Below are 23,766 nucleotides of genomic sequence, written 5' to 3'. Positions count from 1 at the left end.
CTATGTGTGGTGTTCACCAAAACAGCCACTGGAATTTCACCACAACATTCAGCATATTGTTACACTGTTTATAAAACCAAGGCATAGTCACACTTGAACCATTAGAAGATGTGGAAGTCAGAAAGGGAAAGATAGAGGGAAGTACCATATAAACTTGGGAAATAAAATTGGGAAAATTTCTCCAATTTTTTGTTTACTTGTATATGTTTATAAATCCTTTGAGGGCAAGGGAAGTATCTTCTTCACTGTAATGTCCCTAACATTTAATGTAGTGCCACACATAGCTAGGATGAATATATAACTAAATAGTGATATTTTTGAGGGTTGAAGGGGCACTAAATGCACCAGACACTGAGTCTACCGTTGGCAGCTGGGACTCTCCCAGGTAAACTAGGATGTATGGTCCCACTACACATAGACTTTCAATAAGTCTTTTAGGGGGACAAAGGAAGACAGGCATCAAAGTCTGAAGTCCAGTTGTCAAATGGGAATATAATATAAATCTCCTTTCTCATCCAACATTAGCAAAGAGAGAAGGAGAGTATGCAACTTCACTCTAAAGGTTATATATTTGGAAAAACAGTACATTGCATATTTCCAGTTTAATGCACATCTTTGTCATGGATGCCTTTAATGATAGGATATTGGAAGACAGTAGGAAATACATTGAGCATTTTCAAGAATGTCTTGCATCATGTGACTAAGGAGGTATTTCCTGAGACAGAAAATGTTCTACCATTACTAGAAATATTCCAAGATCTATTAAGTAAGCTGCTTGTAGATTTTTTCTTTACTAGAGTGGGGTATCTGAGCAAAAACTAAAATGATTCACAAATATAGCCCTAAAAATTGCCTTTCTCTTTCCTTTCTCTTCTTTTGAAACCCCCTCTTCCCATTTAGACATAAAGGTTGGTGCTTATTCTTGTGGCTTTAGACAGTAAGCCAAATTTTATAGCTGGCAAACTTAATAATGGGAAATAATCTAATTTGGGTTCATTTGCAGTAAAATAACTTTGACTTCTTTTGGGTGCCGTAAGTCTAATGTCACCAAATGATTTAGTTTGTGCACATTTTAGTTGACAAGAGATTTATGACTCTCTGCATATTTATCTATAGTTCCTTCTTCAGGATAAACTAGCAACCTGAAGGAAAATTACAAATAGTTACAGAATTGAGAATGCCATTTTTGGTTTGTGAGCAGAGGACACCTTTTGCTTTAAATCTGTTGCCCATTATCCTTCATCTTCTCCTTACCCCTGCTAAGAGAATGAAAGCAGAAAGACTGGTCGAAAAGGAAAAAATAAGGCTATCCATGTGTGGGACTTAATAAAATTTCATCTCTGTATCTCTTTTATGAAAAATTTTTTGAAAACAGGTAGCTTATTTATAAACAGCTGCAGAGAAATATGATAGTGTCATATAAAATCCTTACACTGAATTCTTTGAGAATTGTCATTTAAAAGTATATGATAAATTTAAAAAACTATTCTATAGGAGAGGAATAAGAATTTTTAATATGGTGGGATTAGAAGGGAAAAAGACTTTTTCATTTTATATCTCATTGCAAAAAATTAAAAAGTATAAAGTTTCAGTAAAACAGAAATTTATATAAGACATGATTGTGTGCAAAAGTACATTAAACCTCACTTGAAGTTTAAGAGGAAATTTCATAAATACCTTGGGTTTTTTTTAAGAATAACATTTATCCTTACATAGGTCACCTATCAGTTAGAAAATACTGTTTTGGGGGTTATTATAGCTCTAGATGCAAATCTTCATTATTATAAATCACAATTAGAGTATTTTATGAATATTTTAAAAGAGTCAGCAGTAGTATCCATGGGATCTTTTGTTTTATTTTGACTACCAGTCTGTTTTTCTGTAGCTCCTCTTAAATTCTCTCAGGTTGGTTTATAAATCAAAGGATATATGCATTTCAGTTTTTTTTAATTTGCTCTAAGGAACTTTTAAATTCATTTTTGAAATAACTTGAAATTTGACATAGTGCTGATACCATCAGTTCTGTCGTATCTCCCCCTTAAAGAAATTTTTCTGAATGTAACAAACCATACTGTATCTCGTTCCAGAGCTTATCCTGAGCAACCAAAACTTTTGCCAGCCTTGTAATTTATATTTACATATATGGTATACAATAATATGCAAAATAAGTATATACACATATTTATGTGTATTTTATATATATATATACACATATATATTTGTGTGTATTTATATATGTATGTGTGTGTGTATATATATGTATGCAGTTATAACACACATATAAATCCAACCATAAGTGTTTGGCAGAATACAAGGAAAATGTTTTCATGATGGATTAGGTTTCTTCAATAGATCCTTAATTAGCCATGTAATCCTACATAGTAATTATCTTTTATCAGGCTCAGATAAGAAAGATATTTAATAAACTGGAGCATAGGTGTGGACAATTGCCTGAGGCATGATTTTCTAGTTTAAAATGAAGTGTGCTTTTTAAAGTTAATAACTATATGGTTTCATCAACATAAAGTTGAATACTTATGATTGTTGATGTTGCATACCTCTGGCTTCTAGGTAAATTAGGACTATAAACATACCATTGCTAATTGGAAGGAGAAAAAAAGAAGTTAAAGAAAAGTTAAACCCAGAAGTTCCCTGGGCCTTAGGATCTGTCCTGGGTCTTCACTTTACTGGAACAAATGCATATATCTGTATATGTAAACAAACTTGAGGTGTAATTATTCTATTTGTGACTGTGTTGTTCCTTATTTAAGTATCTGTTACACTTTCTGAACAATTAATAAATGCAAGACAGATTGAATATCACTAGACAAAATGATTTTGTTGAATTTAATAGGAAAAAATCATTCATCATGTGAATAATTTGTGATTCAGGAAATGAAGTGACAGCTCTGAAGGTAGAAAATAAGCTGTGGCATAGCTTTTAATGAAAAGCTTTGTTTGTTTAATAATTAGCCATGTTTGAAGTAGTAACAAAACAAAATAAAGTATGTTCTCTTCATGGAGAAACCAAATCTCATTCAAAATGTAAATAAAACTGTAATTTATGTGGATTTAATGTCTTTATTTGAAGTACTATGTAAAAAACAAAAGATTGTCTTAAACTTTTTTGTCATTTCAGAGTATCTGACTGTATTCTCTCAGATGATTGCATTCCATGATCCAGAGCTAAGCAATCATCTCAATGAAATTGGATTTATTCCAGATGTAAGTACTTGTTGCATTAATAGAAATGAGGTAAAAAAATAAAGCGGAAATTGGCAGCACAACAAAGTACTGTTTTTAAAGTTTTGTTGTCCTAAGAAGTCCATGTATCTAAACAAGTTTCTGCTACTAATTATAGTCTTTTGTTATAAAGTTTGTGTGGTTACCTTCCATAGTCTCACTTTAAGTAAAGGGGAAGTATCTTATTTTTCTTGATACTATCAAATAATTTTTAAAAACCCGGTAGCGTGAGTGTTGTATTAAACTGTGATGTTAGCAGTTTTCACTTGGACTTTTTGATATTCAGGCCAGTTTTTGAAAAGTAGGAAATTTGAACTTAGTAACTTCTTAAGTAGCTGCTTCTGTGTTTTGCTTGATACATTACCTTGGAAACTTTGCCAGATTTTGGCTTACTTCATTAGCTTCTTGGGTTCCTTATCAAACCGAAAGTCAGAGTTGACTGTCAAAGGTTAGCCAAGGTGTAGCTTAGCCTATTACTCACATGTAGTATGTGACACGGACTCAAACCTCTTTTAAAAGACAGTTGGAGTACAGTATCATAGGACTTCGTAAAACAAAACAAAACAAAAAAGAACCTTTTTGAGATAACAATCTCCTTATTCCATCTTAACCTTCTTTGTTTCCTGATCATACCTTTCCTCTTAAGGCTTATATCCAGAAACCCGTATGTTGATGGTAAGACTAGGGGTGAAAAATGTTTATATTAACACTATACTAATGCATTTAAAGTGTTAACAGTAACACTTACAGTATAAATACTTGCAGGGTGCTTTGAAGTTTAAAAATACTTTCACAAACATTTCATTTGATTCTCAAGACAAATCTGTAAGGTGTATGAAGCAAGTAATTTCAGCAGTTAATAGATAAGAAATTTAGTGTTTGAGAAGGTAACAAAACTAAATAGTCTCAGAACATAAAACTTTAACTTATGTCATTTGACAGCCGTCTGCCCCTAGTCTGGTTCATCTTCCAGTGGGAGAACAGAGACTAAAACATAGGTGTACTAATTCTAGTTCATTGCTCTGTGTGTTGCGCTGTAATTCTGCGATGTCATCGTCAGGCCTAAAGTAGCCATCCTTCATATATACAGTGGTATTTGCTTCTAGGCCTATGGAGAAATACCTTTCATTTGAGTACATGGCTTGCTCAATGAGGGCTCCAAAAAATATACATACATATTATAAAACAAATAAAATAAGATCAAACCCTATAATTATGTATAGAGATAGAAAAGTTTGTAAAAAATTAACAAGTATATATATTATCATATTAAGTATTCATCTTTACATAACCCTACCTTTCCTGCTTCACATTATAAATGTGAGATATGGCATAAGACAATACTAGATTAAATCTTATGGCTAGGGTTGAAGAAATTATAAAGGAACTGATTGCCGAGTTGGTAATTGTTTTAGGTTTCTGAGGGAAAAAATACTATGATATAGACTTAAAAAAAAGGATAATTCTTTTTAAAAAATTCCCTTGAAAACACCTAATTGTGCTCAGTGACTAAACAGAAAACTACACTGATTTAGTCAGAGTTTTAGATTGAGAAGAATCATTTATGTAGAAAAATATGTATGGAATTATAAAGATAGTCTGATAAAATCCTTAGACATATTCATTAACGTAGATAGTATTAAAAAATCACATATGGAAAAATAACTTATCTTGGCTTAATCAGAAAAATTAAACTCTGAAAGTGTATGGTATATGAGAAGAGGCAAGCAAAAAACATTGTTAAAAAATAACGTGGACATATATTAAGTGCTTACTGTGCACTAAACACTGCTCTAACCATCTTTAAGCACTCCTCTAATCCTCACAAGTTTGCAATCTAATTAAACAATGACTATTAAATATTTATATGTAAAATCAATTTGGGAAAGGCTAATAGCATGATGGAAGTAAAATTCTAGATAACAATAACATGAAACGTAAGAGTCAGTGGGATTTCAACTTAAAAGTGTTCTAATGATTCTGTATCATTTGAGGGGAAAGTAAATATGCTCTTTATATTTAGACATCAAGTCAGGCATCCTTTCAGATCTGGGATTTGATTTTACCCTACTCAAAAGCTAATAAATGAGCCTGGTACTGTTTCATGGGTATTGGCAGAAAATCCAAGACTCCTGTGTCAGAGACAAAGGACTTTGTCACTCACAGCACAGCAAGCAGCATGAGCATTAGCATATTTGTCTTGATTTCCCTTGCTTCCAAATCCCAGAGACGACACAGAGGGTCCAGATGATACCTGCATAATGCAGTGGATTGCGTTATAGGAGAGGAACTCCGAGTTTAGGGAACTTGATTTTTTTTTTTTAATGGATAGTAAACATATGTTCCCTTTACTCTGGAGAGAGAAAGAAAGAAAGAGAGAGAGAGAGAGAGAGAGGCTATCTTTTTCTCTGAGGCTATAAGAAAACCTGTCTGTTGCTGCAAAAGGAGACTCTATCTCTATTTACTAAGGCTATTTTTATACAAACATCGTTGAAACTATACTGCAGAACAAAGGGCATTTAGTGGCTCTGCTCACAAGAAATGTAGAAGTACAGGAATGCATATTAAAATTTTAATGGTACTCACTAAAAGAATAGAAAGAAAATGTATAACTTTTAAATGGAATGGGGGAGTGTGGAACAAAGGAAAGTCATCCACCCCTTTAAAAACATAGAGAAAACACAGAAACAGGGTAAGCTAAGTAGATTACCTAATAAAGGAAATTTTTAGATATTTTAAAAAATCCATCTATATGCTATTTATAAGAGACAAATGTAAAAATTTAAGGATATTGGTCAAAAAGGAGATTAAAAAAATATGAGGCAAATATTAACCAAAAGAAAACTAACGCAGTGATATTAATATAAACTAGTAAAACAGAAAGCACAAAATAAACCCATCCAGATATGGAATTTGGTATATGACACAAATGGCTGTATAAGTCAATTTGAAAAGATTATTCAATAAATGGCCCTGATGCAATTGGGTAACTATATGGAGAGAGGTGGGAATCAAAGCCAACCTCACACCATACATGAAAATAAGTTCTAGCTTGCCTAGAAGACATACATATGGAATGTCGTATTTATAATTTCCATCTAGGAAGGAATTCTTACAGAAGTTATAGAAAGTACAAAACATAATATTTAAAGAAGAGAGAATTAGAATTGAGGAATGGTAGAAAGGGGCTTTCCATTATATTGGAATCTATAATGTACTATTTTGCTTTAAAAATTTTTCAAAGCATTTGTGACAAAGTGTTAGTTAATGTTTGTTAAATCTTAGTGGAGGGTACTTTAGTGTTTGTTAAATGTGCTGCTATATAAGGTGAGTTAATTATTTAATAATTCAATAATTTTGATACAATATCTTTATTCTATTTAGCTTCCCTCTCCATTATGACCCTCTCCTGTAATTACTGGCGTATTTTTGTATAACTTCTTGTAAAAGCTTCAATACTAGTAATGTGAAAGTAATATTGATTCATATATATAGTGTGATTAGTTTTATGAGACATTCATAAGTCACATGGGGTGGGGGACAATTCCTTGTGGGTTGAGAATGTCCAGTATGTGGCAAATACTGAGCATCCCTGGCCCCCAGCCACTGATTGTCTATAATAATCCCCTAATCATTGTGACAATAAAATGCCTACACGTTATTTCTGAAAAATGACTCTACATGTATTTCCAAACATCCTCTAGGGAACACTTCTATCACTATTGAGAGTCCTAGAGTTAACAAAAGAGAAGTTGGGGGAAAGAGAATATATCTTAACCTGGAGGAAATTCCCTTTTCTATGACTATTCTTTTGTCACAGAGAAAGGGCAAAAGGAAAGATATTTAATACAGTTAAAATGTTAATAGGAAGATTGTTTTTTGTTTTTTGAAAACTTGATTTTTTGTGTGTGTTTTGTTGGCCTGTTTCTCAAGTTTGGAGATAACGTTAATATGTTGAGGCTATTTTTAAATTTAATTTTGCAAACAGATATGATGTTTTTAACGTAGAGATTATTGACAATGAATAGTGGTGGGAGAGGTATGATGAAATGGAGAATTTTTCTAACATTTTTCTTATACTATTAATAATCACATATTTTTAGTTACATGTCATTAGTTTGTATGTGCAGTCTTGCTTTCTTTTTTTTTTTCCCGAATTATTGCCTTCAGTGTTCTACCTTTAAGATGATTGCTTATGTTACACAGCAGAAACTAACACACCATTGAAAAGCAATTATACTCCAATAAAGATGTTAAAAAAAAAAAAAGATGATTGCTTAAGTGACTTTCTGCACCTCCAACAACAGTACAGGCTAGGATTCATCAAGGGCAAATGTGGACACTTTGGTAATGAGATCCCAAACTGAGTTTCCTGCTCAATAACTAATCCTATCAAAGTAAGCCCTCATTAATCTTCCATCATTAAAATGCAGACTCCTATTGCAGGAAAGATTGTGATTTCTGGCTCCTTTCCATTTGCCATGGGTCACAGAACTCTGAATACTGAGTACTGCTGAAGCTTGAATAGTTAGGAATATTGTGCACTGATGTGATGCTTAGATTATATATATCATGGTAGTTATGTGATTTACATATAAATAGGGTGAGTAATGTGTATTTGGCAAAATTGGGGCCAGAGTGATTTTTATCATTTCTGTCTTGGTGTATGTTCTGCTTCTGAAAACATACCAGGCCTTTGAAGTGAGAACAGGAAAGTATGCGTCTTCATTCTTAAGGAAACTATTTTTCTGAAATGCTATAAATAACATTCAACCTGCAAATTATGAAAAGTTGTCCGGTGGCCAGTAAGAGAAATGATAAGGGCTGTATCTCAGTACTATATGTGCCTCTTGAACCTACTGTCTGCTAAAGATAAAGCTAACAAATTCAGTGATAAGCAAGTATGCTGGCAAAACCATTGTCATTTAACTATAGTCTTAATGGATGCTTATACTACTACTGATTTTCTCCCTCCCTAAAAGTTTATCACTGTCATTTTCAAAATTTATATTGAGCTGAGTTTGTACTACCAAAAATGTGAAAGGATTTCTCAGAAATATTTATGTATTTATTTGTTTGTTTTGTTTGTTCATTTGTTCCTTCATTCATTCCTGGCCTTCATGTTGTTATTGTTACATAAAGAAATTTTAGGTTTTAATCTAAAGAGGAGATGAGTGACAAAGAGCTTTTTAGATTTTTATCAAGTGTGGTTACAGGGTAAATTAGGAAGTTGCACCCTGTTTAGAGTCTCTCCACTAACCTGTTCTAATCCATCTGTGGAGTGCCAGGATGTGTCATTTGTCTGGCTATTGCTGTTTTCCCTGACTTTAGTCCTAACCCCATTCTACTGACCTTGGGTTCTTTAAAGCCCTTGAATACAAAAGGCTTACTGAGCTCTCTTTCTTACGATAGAGCTTAATTACCTTTCAGAAAGGACTCATATCTCAGAAGCCAAAGACTTATTAATTCCATAGGCAATGACAAAGTAATATTTTGGTATCTTCTTGCTAAGAACACATACATACAAGTTAAGTATCCAGCAAGTTTCCCTCTTTAGTAAATCCTCACTCTGTTTTCAATCTAATGTATCCTTATACTGGTTGAGAGACAAGTAAAAGGAAGTATATGCTTAGTGAAATAAGTCAGACAAAGACAAATACTATATGATACCACTTATATGTGGAATCTAAAAAATAATATAAATGAATCTATATACAGAACAGAAATAGACTCACAGACATAGAAAACAAATTTATGGTTACCAAAGGGGAGAGGGAGCAGGGGAGGGACAAATTAAGGGTATGGAATTAACAGAAACAAACTACTATACATAAAATAGGTAAGCAACAGAATTTACTGCATAGAACAGGGGATTATACCCAATATCTTGTAATAACCTATAATGGAATGTACTCTACAGAAAACAAAAGAAAACAAACCTGAATCACTGTCCTGTACATCTAAAACTAACACAATGTTGTAAATCATCTATACTTCAATTTTTTTAAAAAAAAAGAAGGATGTATGGTATGATGCAGCAGTTCTCAAACTTTTTGATTGGTCTTAGGACCCATTCACGTTTTTAAAAATTATCAAGTATCCCAAAGAGTTTTTATGTGGGTTTATATCTCTTAGTATTTACTGAGACATTTAAAAAATTATGTACTTATTTATTTAAAAATGACAATAATGAAACCATTGCATGTTAACAAAATAACATTTTTCTGAAAAATAATTGTTTTCCAAAACAAACAAAAAATAATGGAGGAGTGGTACTGTTTTATATTTTTGCAATTTCTACTTAATAGAGGAAAGTTAGATTCTCATACCTGCTTCTAAATTCAGTCCGGTTGCAATGCCTTGTTTTAGTTGAAGTACATGAAGAAAATCTGGTGGCCCTACACGGGCATGTTATGGCAAAGGGCCTTTTCACACAGTGGTAGTTTCTTAAAGCTTCATTGCAATGTACAATCTAAAACTATATCAATGAACTTTTCAGATTCTTTTATATTCAAGTTCATCAATCTATCTTGGACTTTGAATGGCTCTTTTACCCATACATGATTTTGTAATGTTGTGCATTGGTCATTTAGAAAATACTGGTGCACTGAATTATGCAGATCTTTCAACTATGAGACATTTTATTATACAATATCAAAAAAATCACATTCGTTAATATCACCACTGATCTCATCCAAAAAGTCATTAAGTATTGGGAAGCTGCCAAGCTAACAGTGGCAGATACAAGTTTTCCAAAATTCTAATCTTCACCTGACAGCTAGAATTGTTTCTTGAAGTGACAGGTTCACTTCATTTTTGAGAAATATCTGCCAAATATCCAAACCTGAAAAAAAATATTGTTTTTATGTCATTCTTACAAGTAAAAAATGGCATTTCTTGAAAAAAACACCTACATTCACTCATACCTGAAATGATTGCCCAAGTGCTTTTTTCTCAAGACAATCTTTTTTTTTTTTACACTAAGCAACAGATTTTTTTTTTAAACATCTTTATTGGAGTATAATTGCTTTACAATGGTGTGTTAGTTTCTGCTTTATAACAAAGTGAATCAGCTATACATATACATATATCCCCATATCCCCTCCCTCTTGCGTCTCCCTCGCACCCTCCACATCCCACCCCTCTAGGTGGTCACAAAGCACCGAGCTGATCTCCCTGTGCTATGCGGCTGCTTCCCACTAGCTATCTCTTTTACGTTTAGTAGTGTATATATGTCCCTGCCACTCTCTCACTTTGTCCCAGCTTACCCTTCCCCCTCCCTGTATCCTCAAGTCCATTCTCTAGTAGGTCTGTGTCTTTATTCCCGTCCTGCCCCTAGGTTCTTCATGACCATTTTTTTTTTTGTTTTTAAGATTCCATATATATGTGTTAGCATACGGTATTTGTTTTTCTCTTGACTAACTTCACTCTGTATGACAGACTCTAGGTCCATCCACCTCACTACAAATAACTCAATTTCGTTTCTTTTTATGGCTGAGTAATATTCCATTGTATATATGTGCCACATCTTCTTTATCCATTCATCTGTTGATAGACACTTAGGTTGCTTCCATGTCCTGGCTATTGTAAATAGAGCTGCAATGAACATTGTGTTACATGACCCTTTTTGAATTATGGTTTTTTCAGGGAATATGCCCAGTAGTGGGATTGATGGGTTGTATGGTGGTTCTATTTTTAGTATTTTAAGGAACTTCCATACTGTTCTCCATAGTGGCTGTATCAATTTACATTCCCACCAACAGTGCAGGAGGGTTCCCTTTTCTCCACACCCTCTCCAGCATTTACTGTTTGTAGATTTTATGATGATGGCCATTCTGACTGGTGTGAAATGATATCTCACTGTAGTTTTGATTTGCATTTCTCTAAGGATTAATGATGTTGAGCATTCTTTCATGTGTTTGTTGGCAATCTGTATATCTTCTTTGGAGAAATGTCTATTTAGGTCTTCTGCCCATTTTTGGATTGGGTTGTTTCTTTTATTGATATTGAGCTGCATGAGCTGCTTGTAAATTTTGGAGATTAATCCTTTGTCAGTTGCTTCATTTGCAAAAGTTTTCTCCCATTCTGAGGGATGTCTTTTCGTCTTGTTTATGGTTTCCTTTGCTGTACAAAAGCTTTTAAGTTTCATTAGGTCCCATTTGGGTTTTTTTTGTTTTTATTTCCATTTCTCTAGGAAGTGGGTCAAAAAGGATCTTGCTGTGATTTATGTCATAGAGTGTTCTGCCTATGTTTTCCTCTAAGAGTTTGATAGTGTCTGGCCTTAACATTTAGGTCTTTAATCCATTTTGAGTTTATTTTTGTGTATGGTGTTAGGGAGTGTTCTAATCTTTTACATGTAGCTGTCCAGTTTTCCCAGCACCACTTATTGAAGACGCTGTCTTTTCTCCATTGTATATTCTTGCCTCCTTTATCAAAGATAAGGTGACCATGTGTGCGTCGGTTTATCTCTAGGCTTTCTATCCTGTTCTGTTGATCTATATTTCTGTTTTTGTGCCAGTACCATACTGTCTTGATTACTGTAGCTTTGTAGTATAGTCTGAAGTCAGGAAGCCTGATTCCTCCAGCTCCATTTTTCTTTCTCAAGATTGCTTTGGCTATTCGGGGTCTTTTGTTTTTCCATACAAATTGTGCAATTTTTTGTTCTAGTTCTGTGAAAAATGCCAGTGGTGGTTTGATAAGGATTGCATTGAATCTGTAGATTGCTTTGGATAGCATAGTCATTTTCACAATGTTGATTATTCCAATCTAAGAACATGGTATATCTCTCCATCTATTTGTATCATCTTTAATTTCTTTCGTCAGTGTCTTATAATTTTCTGCATACAGGTCTTTTGTCTCCTTAGGTAGGTTTATTCTTAGATATTTTATTCTTTTTGTTGCAGTGGTAAATGGGAGTGTTTTCCTAATTTCAATTTCAGATTTTTCATCATTAGTGTATAGGAATGCAAATGATTTCTGTGCATTAATTTTGTATCCTGCTACTTTACCAAATTCATTGATTAGCTCTAGGAGTTTTCTGGTAGCATCTTTAGGATTCTCTATGTATAGTATCATGTCATCTGCAAACAGTGACAGCTTTACTTCTTCTTTTCCGATTTGGATTCCTTTTATTTCTTTTTCTTCTCTGATTGCTGTGGATAAAACTTGCAAAACTATGTTGAATAATAGTGGTGAGAGTGGGCAACCTTGTCTTGTTCCTGATCTTAGTGGAAATGGTTTCAGTTTTTCACCATTGAGGACGATGTTGACTGTGGGTTTCTCATATATGGCCTTTATTATGTTGAGGAAAGTTCCCTCTATGCCTACTTTCTGCAGGGCTTTTATCATAAATGGGTGTTGAATGTTGTCGAAAGCTTTCTCTGCATCTATTGAGATGATCATATGGTTTTTCTCCTTCAATTTGTTAACATGGTGTATCACATTGATTGATTTGCGTATATTGAAGAATACTTGCATTCCTGAGATAAACCCCACTTGATCATGATGTATGATCCTTTTAATGTGCTGTTGAATTCTGTTTGCTAGTATTTTGTTGAGGATTTTTGCATCTGTGTTCATCAGTGATATTGGCCTGTAGTTTTCTTTCTTTGTGGCATCTTTGTCTAGTTTTGGTATCAGGGTGATTGTGGCCTCATAGAATGTGTTTGGGAGTGTTCCTCCCTCTGCTATATTTTGGAAGAGTTTGAGAAGGATAGGTGTTAGCTCTTCTCTAAATGTTTGATAGAATTCGCCTGCGAAGCCATCTGGTCCTGGGCTTTTGTTTGTTGGAGGATTTTTAATCACAGTTTCAATTTCAGTGCTTGTGATTGGTCTGTTCATGTTTTCTATTTCTTCCTGGTTCAGTCTCGGAAGGTTGTGCATTTCTAAGAATTTGTCCATTTCTTCCAGGGTGTCCATTTCATTGGCATATAGTTGCTTGTAATAATCTCTCATGATCCTTTGTATTTCTGCAGTGTCAGTTGTTACTTCTCCTTTTTCTTTCTAATTCTATTGATTTGAGTCTTGTCCCTTTTTTTCTTGATTAGTCTGGCTAATGGTTTATCACTATTGTTTATCTTCTCAAAGAACCAGCTTTTAGTTTTATTGATCTTTGCTATCGTTTCCTTCATTTTCTTTTCGTTTATTTCTGATCTGATCTTTATGATTTCTTTCCTTCTGCTAACTTTGGGGTTGTTTTGTTCTTTCTCTAATTGCTTTAAGTGTAAGGTTAGGTTGTTTATTTGAGATGTTTCTTGTTTCTTAAGGTAGGATTGTATTGCTATAAACTTCCCTCTTAGAACTGCTTTTGCTGCATCCCATAGGTTTTGGGTCGTCGTGTTTTCATTGTCATTTGTTTCTAGGTATTTTTTGATTCCCTCTTTGATTTCTTCAGTGATCTCTTAGTTATTAAGTAGTGTATTGTTTAGCCTACATGTGTTTGTATTTTTTACAGATTTTTTTCCTGTAATTGATATCTAGTCTCATAGCATTGTGGCCAGAAAAGATGCTTGATACAATTTCAATTTTCTTAAATTTACCAAGGCTTGATTTGTGACCCAAGATATGATGTATCCTGGAGAATGTTCCATGAGCACTTGAGAAGAATGTGTATTTTGTTGTTTTTGGATGGAATGTCCTACAAATATCAATTAAGTCCATCTTGTTTAATGTATCATTTAAAGCTTGTGTTTCCTTATTTATTTTCATTTTGAATGCTCTGCCCACTGGTGAAAGTGGGGTGTTAAAGTCCCCTACTATGATTGTGTTACTGTCGATTTCCCCTTTTATGGCTGTTAGTATTTGCCTTATGTATTGAGGTTCTCCTATGTTGGGTGCATAAATACTTACAATTGTTATATCTTCTTCTTGGATTCATCCCTTGATCATTATGTAGTGTCCTTCTTTGTCTCTTGTAATACTCTTTGTTTTAAAGTCTATTTTGTCTGATATGAGAATTGCTACTCCAGGTTTCTTTTGATTTCCATTTGCATAGAATATCTTTTTCCATCCCCTCACTTTCAGTCTGTATGTGTCCGTAGGTCTGAGGTGGTCTCTTGTAGATAGCATATATACGGGTCTTGTTTATGTATCCATTCAGCCAGTCTGTGTATTTTGGTTGGAGCATTTAATCTATTTACATTTCAGGTAATTATCGATATGTATGTTCCTATTACCATTTTCTTAATTGTTTTGGGTTTGTTACTGTAGGTCTTTTCCTTCTCTTGTGTTTCCTGCCTAGAGAAGTTCCTTTAGCATTTGTAGTAAAGCTGGTTTGGTGGTGCTGAATTCTCTTAGCCTTTTGCTTGTCTGTAAAGGTTTTAATTTCTCCGTCAAATCTGAATGAGATCCTTGCTGGGTAGAGTAGTCTTGGTTGTAGGTTTTTCTCCTTCATCTCTTTAAGTATGTCCTGCCACTCCCTTCTGGCTTGCAGAGTTTCTGCTGAAAGATAAGCTGTTAACCTTATGGGGATTCCCTTGTGTGTTATTTGTTTTTTTTCCCTTGCTGCTTTTAATATTTTTTGTGTTTAATTTTTGAGTTTGATTAATATGTGTCTTGGTGTGTTTCTCCTTGGATTTATCTTGTATGGAATTCTCTGTGCTCCCTGGACTTGATTAACTATTTCCTTTCCCATATTAGGGAAGTTTTCAACTATAATCCCTTCAAATATTTTCTCAGTCCCTTTCTTTTTCTCTTCTTCTTCTGGGACCCCTATAATTCGAATGTTGGTGCGTTTAATGTTGTCCCAGAGTTTTCTGAGACTGTCCTCAATTCTTTTCATTCTTTTTTCTTTATTCTGCTCTGCAGTAGTTATTTCCACTATTTTATCTTCCAGGTCACTTATCCGCTCTTCTGCCTCAGTTATTTTGCTATTCATCCCTTCTAGAGAATTTTTAATTTCATTTATTGTGTTGTTCATCACTGTTTGTTTGCTCTTTAGTTCTTCTAGGTCCTTGTTAAACGTTTCTTGTATTTTTTCCATTCTATTTCCAAGATTTTGGATCATCTTTACTATCATTATTCTGAATTCTTTTTCAGGTAGACTGCCTATTTCCTCTTCATTTGTTAGGTCTGGTGTTTTTTGCCTTGCTCCTTCATCTGCTGTGTGTTTCTCTGTCTTCTCATTTTGCTTAACTTACTGTGTTTTTGGTCTCCTTTTCACAGGCTGCAGGTTCGTAGTTCCCGGTTTTTTTTGGTGTCTGTCCGCAGTGGCTAAGGTTGGTTCAGTGGGTTGTGTAGTCTTCCTGGTGGAGGGGAGTAGTGCCTGTGTTCTGGTGGATGAGGCTGGATCTTGTCTTTCTCTTGGGCAGGTCAACTTCTGGTGGTATGTTTTGGGGGGTCTGTGGCCTTATTATGATTTTAAGCAGCCTCTCTGCTAATGGATGGGGTTGTGTTCCTGTCTTTCTAGTTGTTTGGCATAGAGTGTCCAGCCCTGTACCTTGCTCGTCGTTGAGTGGAGCTGGGTCTTGGGGTTGAGATGGAGATCTCTGGGAGATTTGCGCCATTTGATATTACGTTGAGCTGGGAGGCCTCTTGTGGACCAGTGTCCTGAACTTGGCTCTCCCACCTCAGAGGCACAGCCCTGACACCTGGCTGGAGCACCAAGAGCCTGTCATCCACACAGCTCAGCATAAAAGGGAGAAAAAAAAGAAAGGAAGAAAGGAAGAAGATAAAATAAAGTTATTAAAATAAAAAATAATTATTAAAAAAAAACTTTAAGTAATAAAAAAAGGACAAACTGAACCCTAGGACAAATGGTAAAAGCAAAGCTATACAGACAAAATCACACAGAGAAGCATACACATACACACTCACAAAAAGAGAAAAAGGAAAAAAAATTTATATATTGTTGCTCCCAAAGTCCACCTTCTCAATTTTTGGATGATTCGTTGTCTATTCAGCTATTCCACAGATGCAGGGTACATCAAGTTGATTGTGGAAATTTAATCCGCTGCTCCTGAGAGAGATTTCCCTTTCTCTTCTTTGTTCACACAGCTCCCGGGGTTCAGTTTTGGATTTGGCCCCGCCTCTGCGTGTAGGTCGCCTGAGGGCATCTGTTTCTGCCCAGACAGGACGGGGTTAGAGGAGCAGCTGCTTCGGGGGCTCTGGCTCACTCAGGCCGCGGGTAGGGAGGGGTACGGAGTGCGGGGTGAGCCTGCGGCGGCAGAGGCTGGCATGACGTTGCACCAGCCTGAGGCACCTTGCGTTTTCCCGGGGAAGTTGTCCCTGGATCATGGGACCCTGGCAGTGGCGGGCTGCACAGGCTCCCAGGAGGGGCGGTGTGGATAGTGACCTGCGCTCACACACAGGCTTCTTGGTGACAGCAGCAGCAGCCTTAGCATCTCATGCCTGTCTCTGGGTTCCGCGCTGATAGCCGTGGCTCGCGCCCGTCTCTGGAGCTCCTTTAAGCGGTGCTCTGAATCCCCTCTCCTCGCGCACCAGGAAACAAAGAGGCAAGAAAAAGTCTCTTGCCTGTTCGGCAGCTGCAGACTTTTTCCCAGACTCCCTCCCGGCTAGCCGTGGTGCACTAACCCCTTCAGGCTGTGTTCACGCAGCCAACCCCAGTCCTCTCCCTGGGATCCGACCTCCAAAGCCCGAGCTTCAGCTGCCAGCCCCCGCCCGCCCCAGTGGGTGAGCAGACAAGCCTCTCGGGCTGGTGAGTGCTGGTCGGCACCGATCCCCTGTGTGGGAATCTCTCCGTTTTGCCCTCCGCACCCCTGTTGCTGCGCTTTCCTCCATGGCTCCGAAGCTCCCCTCCTCTGCCACCCGCAGTCTCCGCCCCTGAAGGGGCTTCCTAGTGTGTGGAAGCCTTTCCTCCTTCACAGCTCCCTCCCAGAGATGCAGGTCCTGTCCCTATTCTTTTGTCTCTGTTGTTTCTTTTTTCTTTTGCCCTACCCAGGTACGTGGGGAGTTTCTTGCCTTTTGGGAGGTCTGAGGTCTTCTGCCAGCGTTCAGTAGGTGTTCTGTAGGAGTTGTTCCACATGTAGATGTATTTCTGATGTATGTGTGGGGAGGGAGGTGATCTCCACGTCTTACTCTTCCTCCATCTTGAAGCTCCCTCTCAAGACAATCTTTTACTTCAGTGCACAGTGCAAGTACTTTATGCATACTTCCAATTTTGTCTCATGGAACATTTTAAAAGATATTTAACAAAATTAATAATTTTTACTCCTTCACAAGAATATGACTTCTATACTTTTGTTCCACTACCTTGATTTGTGATGAGGTGCCAGCAGTTTTATTCACCAGTGGTTTTTGCACCATTAGCACAAATGTTAACATAGTAAAAAAGAGCAAAAACATCTCAGTATTGTTATAAAAATAGCTTTGAAGTTTGGGGCCCCTGAAGGGTCTTGAAGATCCCCAGAAGTCTGTGACCACAATTTGGGTAAGCACTCAGACATTGGTGTCAAATGGGGCAGGGTTCTCATCCGGACTCTTCAACTTACTAGCTAAACACTTAAGTTAGTTTTTCTTATCCACAGTCCTCTTAATGTTGATTATAATAAATCTTACCTCTTAGGATTATTGTGATGATTAAATGAGATAATACATATAAACCGTTTAACACAGTTCCAGGTACATAGTTAGTATTAAGGGGTTAACCATTATCGGTGTTCTTGTTTTGCTTATTAGAATCTGTTCATGTTGCACTGTTTCTTTGGTTATGTTAATGTGATTTACATTTAGAAAAGCATTATATTACAAGCTATAATGGATATATTATTTTGCTGCATTAGTTAACAAACACTTTGCTTGAGGAAATATGATACTAACAACAATAAAGACTTTCTTGTTTGTCCGAGTTGGTGAGATTGCTACTACATTTTAAATTTTAACCTTTTTTATTGCTTGATTTTTAAGGTACTTTTCCATCTCCCAGAAGATGTTACATAGCACGTCTTATAGATTCAATACAGTCATTAATGTGCCAGGCACTGTGTTCCATACTACTTTGTTTTATCTACAAGAATGCAGTATTTATTGGCTGCTTTATTAAGATAAAGATTAGAAACAGATAATCTTTTGTTTCTGGGTTACTGGTTCACAAAAATATCAGAATGTAATTTTTTTCTATTTAAAATATTCTAAAGAGTTGCTCTGTAAATCACTGTTATCATATAGATTTATAATTCTCACCTCCTGACTTTTGTCCCCTTGTTGCTGGTTATGAAGGCAGGTTTTGTACTTGCAAATGTTTCCCCAAGATTATAAGAAGTTAGGAGACCAGGAGTACTGTTAAATAAGGAGAGCTGTTTATTACCGCTTTTGCCTGTATTATGTAGTTTTTTTATTTATGTGAAACCCTTTCCCATTCCACCGAATTTATCCTGGTTTAACGTAAGCCATCATCTTTGTTCATCGTTGAAAAAGCTAACAGTCTTTTGAAAATGAGTAACACAATGGAACAATACAAATGTTTTATGGGACATATTCTTGATTTTCAAGAATTTTCCTTCTTATCAAGTCATGTTATTTTATATGTGGTTAAGAAGGCAATAGAGAGTCAGATATAGACAAAATAAAGGATCTTGTAGAATTTGAAAAGTTGAGGGAAAAGATTTTATGTAAGAATTTTTGAAATTTTGTGAACTCAGAGTAGTTGACATGGGATTGAGGAATATTGATTCTGAGAGCCAGCAGGACTGGAAATACTTTAGCCTTCATCTGTGCCTTGCATTAATTGAGTCTACCTCGACCTGTGAAACATCATGTATAGTTCCCAGTGCTCAGGATTCTCTTCTCTTTACCTTCCACTCCTATCTCCTGGTTCCAAAACGTGTGTAGCTTTTGTTAGATGGCTTCATGAGGTTAACTCAGAATTTTGGGTTGTTGAAATACTTTCCTATTGTAGAAGCTTCTGGGCTGTTATTAAGAATGATAATTGTACTTCCTATGCTGATATATGATATATACCACATCTTCTGCCAGGTGTTTTAGAACCATTAACTAATCTTCACAATAATCCTAAAGGTTCAAAGAGATATGTAGCTACCAGATCACAAAACCAGAGTTTCAAAGTTTCAAGAAAATATATGATAGTCTACTGCTTTGAAAACCTGCTGTTTTTCAAGCATCCTTTACTTGAACGGGTAGATGTACATTTTTCTAAGGCAGAGAATCATTGCAAGGCATCCATCTAATGGTCAACATGCATTTTACAGATGTGGCTTACAGTAACTTAAATATAAAAATGCTTTTGACTTGAGGTAAACAGAAAATATGTTCATAAAAAAATAGATTAAGAAAGTCAATTAGAAGGGACTCTCTTTTGTATTAATTTTTATTATTACTATGTATGTTAGAGAGAACATATAATATGTTTGAAAATAAATCCATTTGACAAAAAATTCACCTAGAGTTTATATTATAAGAAATATTTCCTTTTTTAATCTTTTTCATTTTTATACATTTGTAAGTTTTTGAGCCTTAATTTTCTGCTCTTGAAAATCAAGTTAATGAGCCCCTGCCTTTGTTTTTCCTATTGATGTTTCTAACTTTGACATTACCAGACCATAAAGAAAGACTTCATGAAATGGTAAATAACACTATACTTTCTTGATTATTGCTAGGGGGCAGTATTTACTCAGCTGACTCTTTCAGCAGACTAGCACTAGGCTAATTCAAGAACATATAATTTCATGATCTGGAGAAAACAGAATGTATGAATGTATGATTTCTTTTCACTGGGTTTGTTTCCAACTCTAAATCGGGAAGTAGCTAATAATATCTCTAACTTAATAAGACTAATTTTATATATTTTTAATATTTGTAAGAAAATATTTCATTATTGGTTATTTTTTAAATTAAAACCTAAACTACCCTAGTATTCAGAATTATCTTATTTTGCTGTCTTTTTTGTATCAGACTGTATTTTGAAGATATATCAATATGCTAAGAAATTATTTAAGATGAAAATATCAGTTAAAATTTTAATAGGGAGAAATAATAGAAGGAATAAATAACAGGCATTACAGTCTCACAGAGTATATTACATATTTATTTACTTGACTTTAGTTGGTAAGCAGTGACTGGTGCTGGTGAGCACCTAGGAGTTGTTATATATTATATTAAAGAAATTTATTCAACTTGAATTATTACTTTTCAAATATTTATTAGAATATGCTTCATCTTGCTTATTTCTAATAACTGTTTTCATAATTGTTATCAAAGTATAGGTATATAGTTCAACATTTCAAGTTTAATGTTTTTTCCATACTTGCCACTATTTAATATGAAGGATACACACACACACACACACACACACACACACACACACACACACACACACACACACACACCAAGGAAGATTAACTGATTTTCTCTTTATTGCATATGTATTGAAAACTTGTGAATAAATTGTGTAATCTTGTGACTATTTAATCTTTTAATCTGTCCCTTTCAAATATCTTTATTATATATTTCATTCTTTCAACAAATATTTGAGTGCCTATTATGTACCAGACATTTTCCTAAGCCCTGGTTACATCAATGGAAAAAAAAAAAAAGACAGAAATCTCTGCCGTCATTCAACTTATATTTTAGTGGGGGGTAGACAGTAAAGATAAATATACTTTGTGGTATGTTAGGTAGTGATAAGTACTGAAGAAAAAACAAAAAACAGCTAAATCAGGGACATGGAGTTTAAGTGCTCAGGTGAAGGAGGGATTGAATATTTCAGTAAGGTAAAGCCTCACAGAAAAGGTGACTTCTGAATAAATGCCTTAATGAATTGAGGGAAGGAGCAATCCAAACAGAAGCAACAGCAAGAGCAGCAAGAGCTACAGCCCTGAGGTGTAAGCATGCCAGGGATGCCAAAGGAGCCGCCAGGAGACAAGAGATCAGTGTGACTGGAGCGCAGGGAACAAGGAGATGAAGGTCACAGAGGTAATTGAAGGGCCAGATCACACAGAGTCTCATAGATCAGGGGTCCCCAGCCCCCTGGCCGCGGACCTGTCCGGTCCCGGCCTGTTGGGACCCAGGCCGCACAGCAGGAGGTGAGCAGAGGGGCGGGCAAGCAAGCAAGCGAAGCTGCATCTGCCACTCCCCATCGCGGCTCACATTACCTCCTGAACCATTCCTCCCCTCCCGCCGCCGTCTGTGGAAAAATTGTCTTCCATGAAACCGGTCCCTGGTGTCAAGAGGGTTGGGGACCGCTGTTATAGATCATAGTTAGGACTTTAGCTTTTATTGTCGGTAGTGGAAAGCCACTGAAAGCTACTTGTTCTTATCTAAACATTTTAACAAGATCATTCTGCCTTCTATGGTAAGAAAAATCCAAGGAGGGGCAAGGATGGAATCTAGAAGACTAGTCATGGGCTATTGTAATAATCTAGGCAAGAGATGATGGTGGCTTGAATCAGGAAATTAGCAGTAGAAGTGGTGAGAAGTTTTCATATTCTGGATATATTTTGAAGGTAGAGCTGGCAGGACTGCTGGTGACAAATGTACAGTGTGGAAGAAAGAGGAGAAAAGAATGATTCCGCAGTTTTTTTTACCTGAGCAATTGGAAGAATAGGATTGCTCTTAACGAAGATTTGGAAGACTATACTTGGAGGCACAGATTTTGGAAACAGTGTCAGGAGCTTAGTTTGGGACATGATATGCATATCTATCAGATATACAAGTGGAAATGTCAAGTATGCATTTGTACATACCGGTTTGGATTTCAGGAGAGTGGTCTGGGATAGAGCTGTAAATATAAGTCCTCACATCATTTGGAGAAAACAGAAGAGAAAAAAATTCTAAGCACTGAATATAGGGCATGCCAATATTTAAGTCAGGGAGATAAATAGGAACCAACAAAAGAGATGGAGAAGGAACAGTCAGAAAACTAGATGAATGTGGTTTCTTGGAAGCCAAGTTAAGGTGGGGGCAGGCGGTTAGAGGAGGTGAGAATAGTAAATTATGTCAAAGCCTGCTGATTGGTAAAGACTGAGAATGAGAATTGACCATTAGATTTAGAAACATGGAGACCTTTGATGACCAAGAGAAGAGCAGTTCTGGTGGTGAGGTGAAGGCTAGAACCTAATTGGAGTGGATTGAAAGAATATCTAATGAATAGCTACTGCTCTTAATGAACTGTAAGCTCCTTACAAGCTAGAACTATGCTTTCTTCACTGCTTATCCTATCAGGCATAGAGTGAATTCTCCCTTACTCTACCTTCTGTTCTATTCAGACCTCCAACAAATTCCATGAGGCCCACTCACATTAGGGAGGGCAGTCTGCCTTATGAAGTCTACAGATTTTCATGTTGATCTCATCCAGAAACACCCTTAAAGACACATCCGGAATAATGTTTAACTAAGTGTCTGGGCATCTGTGTCAGTAAAGTTTACACATAAAATTAACCATCACAAGAACCATTGACTTCTGTTGTGATTATTGCTATGGCTGCCTTTAAACCTACCAATTTGTTATTTTTATTCTATTTGTCCTATCAGTTCTTTGTTCTCTTTTTCCTTTTTATCTGCCTTCTTCGAATTTGTTGGATATATTTTTTGTGATTCTGTTTTATCTCCTTTGTTGAGACAATAGCTATAACTCTTTGTTGTTTTCTTATTGGTTTCTTTAAGATTTACACAGTGGTCCTCAACCAGGGGGAGTTTTGCCTCCCACGGGATTTTTTGGCAAAGTCTGAGACATTTTTGACAAAACTGAGCAAGTGCTACTGGCATCTAGTAAAGAGGCTGGTTTGCTACAAAAATCTTAAAACACAAACTACACCTCCCCCTCGAAAGAGTTGTCCAGTGCAAAATGTGAATAGTTCTGAGGTTAAGAAATTCTGGTTTATACTATAATTCTTTAACTTATTATAATCTGCTTTTAAGTAGTATTATACCACTTCTCATATAGTATAAATACTTTACAACATATACCTCCATTTTCCCCTCCTGGCATTTGTATTATTGTTGTCCTACCTTTTATTTCTACATATATTATAAGCTCCACATAAATTATTAGTTTTGCTTTAGAGAGTCACTTTTTTTTTTTTGGCTGTGCCACGCAGCTTGTGGGATCTTCGTTCCCCGGCCAGGGATTGAACCCAGGCCCTTGGCAGTGAAAGCGTGGCGTCCTAATCACTGGACCGCCAGGGAATTCCCGAGAGTCACTTATTTTTAAAGATTTTTTTTTAAATAAAAGTTTTTTATATTTAACTACATTTTTATAATCCTGAGTCTCTTCATTCTTCTGTATAGGTCCAGATTTCCATGTGGTATCATTTTCCTTCTTCCTGAAGGACTGACTTCAGCATTTCTTATAGTGCAGGATTGCTGCTGATGAATTCTTTCAGTTTCTGTTTGTGTGAGAGTCTTTATTTTACCTTTCTCTTTGAAAGATATTTTTGCTGGACATACAATTCTAAGTTGATAGGTTTTTTTTTTTTTTTAATTACTTGAAAAATGTTGCCCCACTGTCATTTTTTGTGCCCTGTTTTTGACAAGAAAACATTCCTCTCACTGATGCTTTTACATAGTGTGCCTTTTTTCTCTGGCTATGGTGTAAGATTTTTTGAGAAGTCT

At 35.8% G+C, this 23,766-nt stretch overlaps 1 protein-coding gene across 6 annotated transcripts in view; it reads left to right on the top strand.

Moving 5' to 3' along the window:
* TBCK (TBC1 domain containing kinase) overlaps positions 1-23,766 on the top strand; it is a 237,930-nt gene that overhangs the window by 97,417 nt on the left and 116,747 nt on the right. For all 6 annotated transcript variants that reach the window (XM_082462789.1, XM_082462785.1, XM_082462788.1 and 3 more), the window contains one exon: positions 3,140-3,225. In XM_082462789.1, the coding sequence (XP_082318915.1) occupies positions 3,140-3,225 (86 nt within the window). The remainder of the gene's footprint in view (positions 1-3,139; positions 3,226-23,766) is intronic.

This window comes from Balaenoptera physalus, assembly GCF_965194825.1.
Source record: "Balaenoptera physalus genome assembly, chromosome: 5".
Classification (NCBI taxonomy): Eukaryota; Metazoa; Chordata; class Mammalia; order Artiodactyla; family Balaenopteridae; genus Balaenoptera; species Balaenoptera physalus.
Note: the sequence above shows the minus strand (reverse complement) of the source record. Positions and strands in the feature narration are given on the sequence as shown.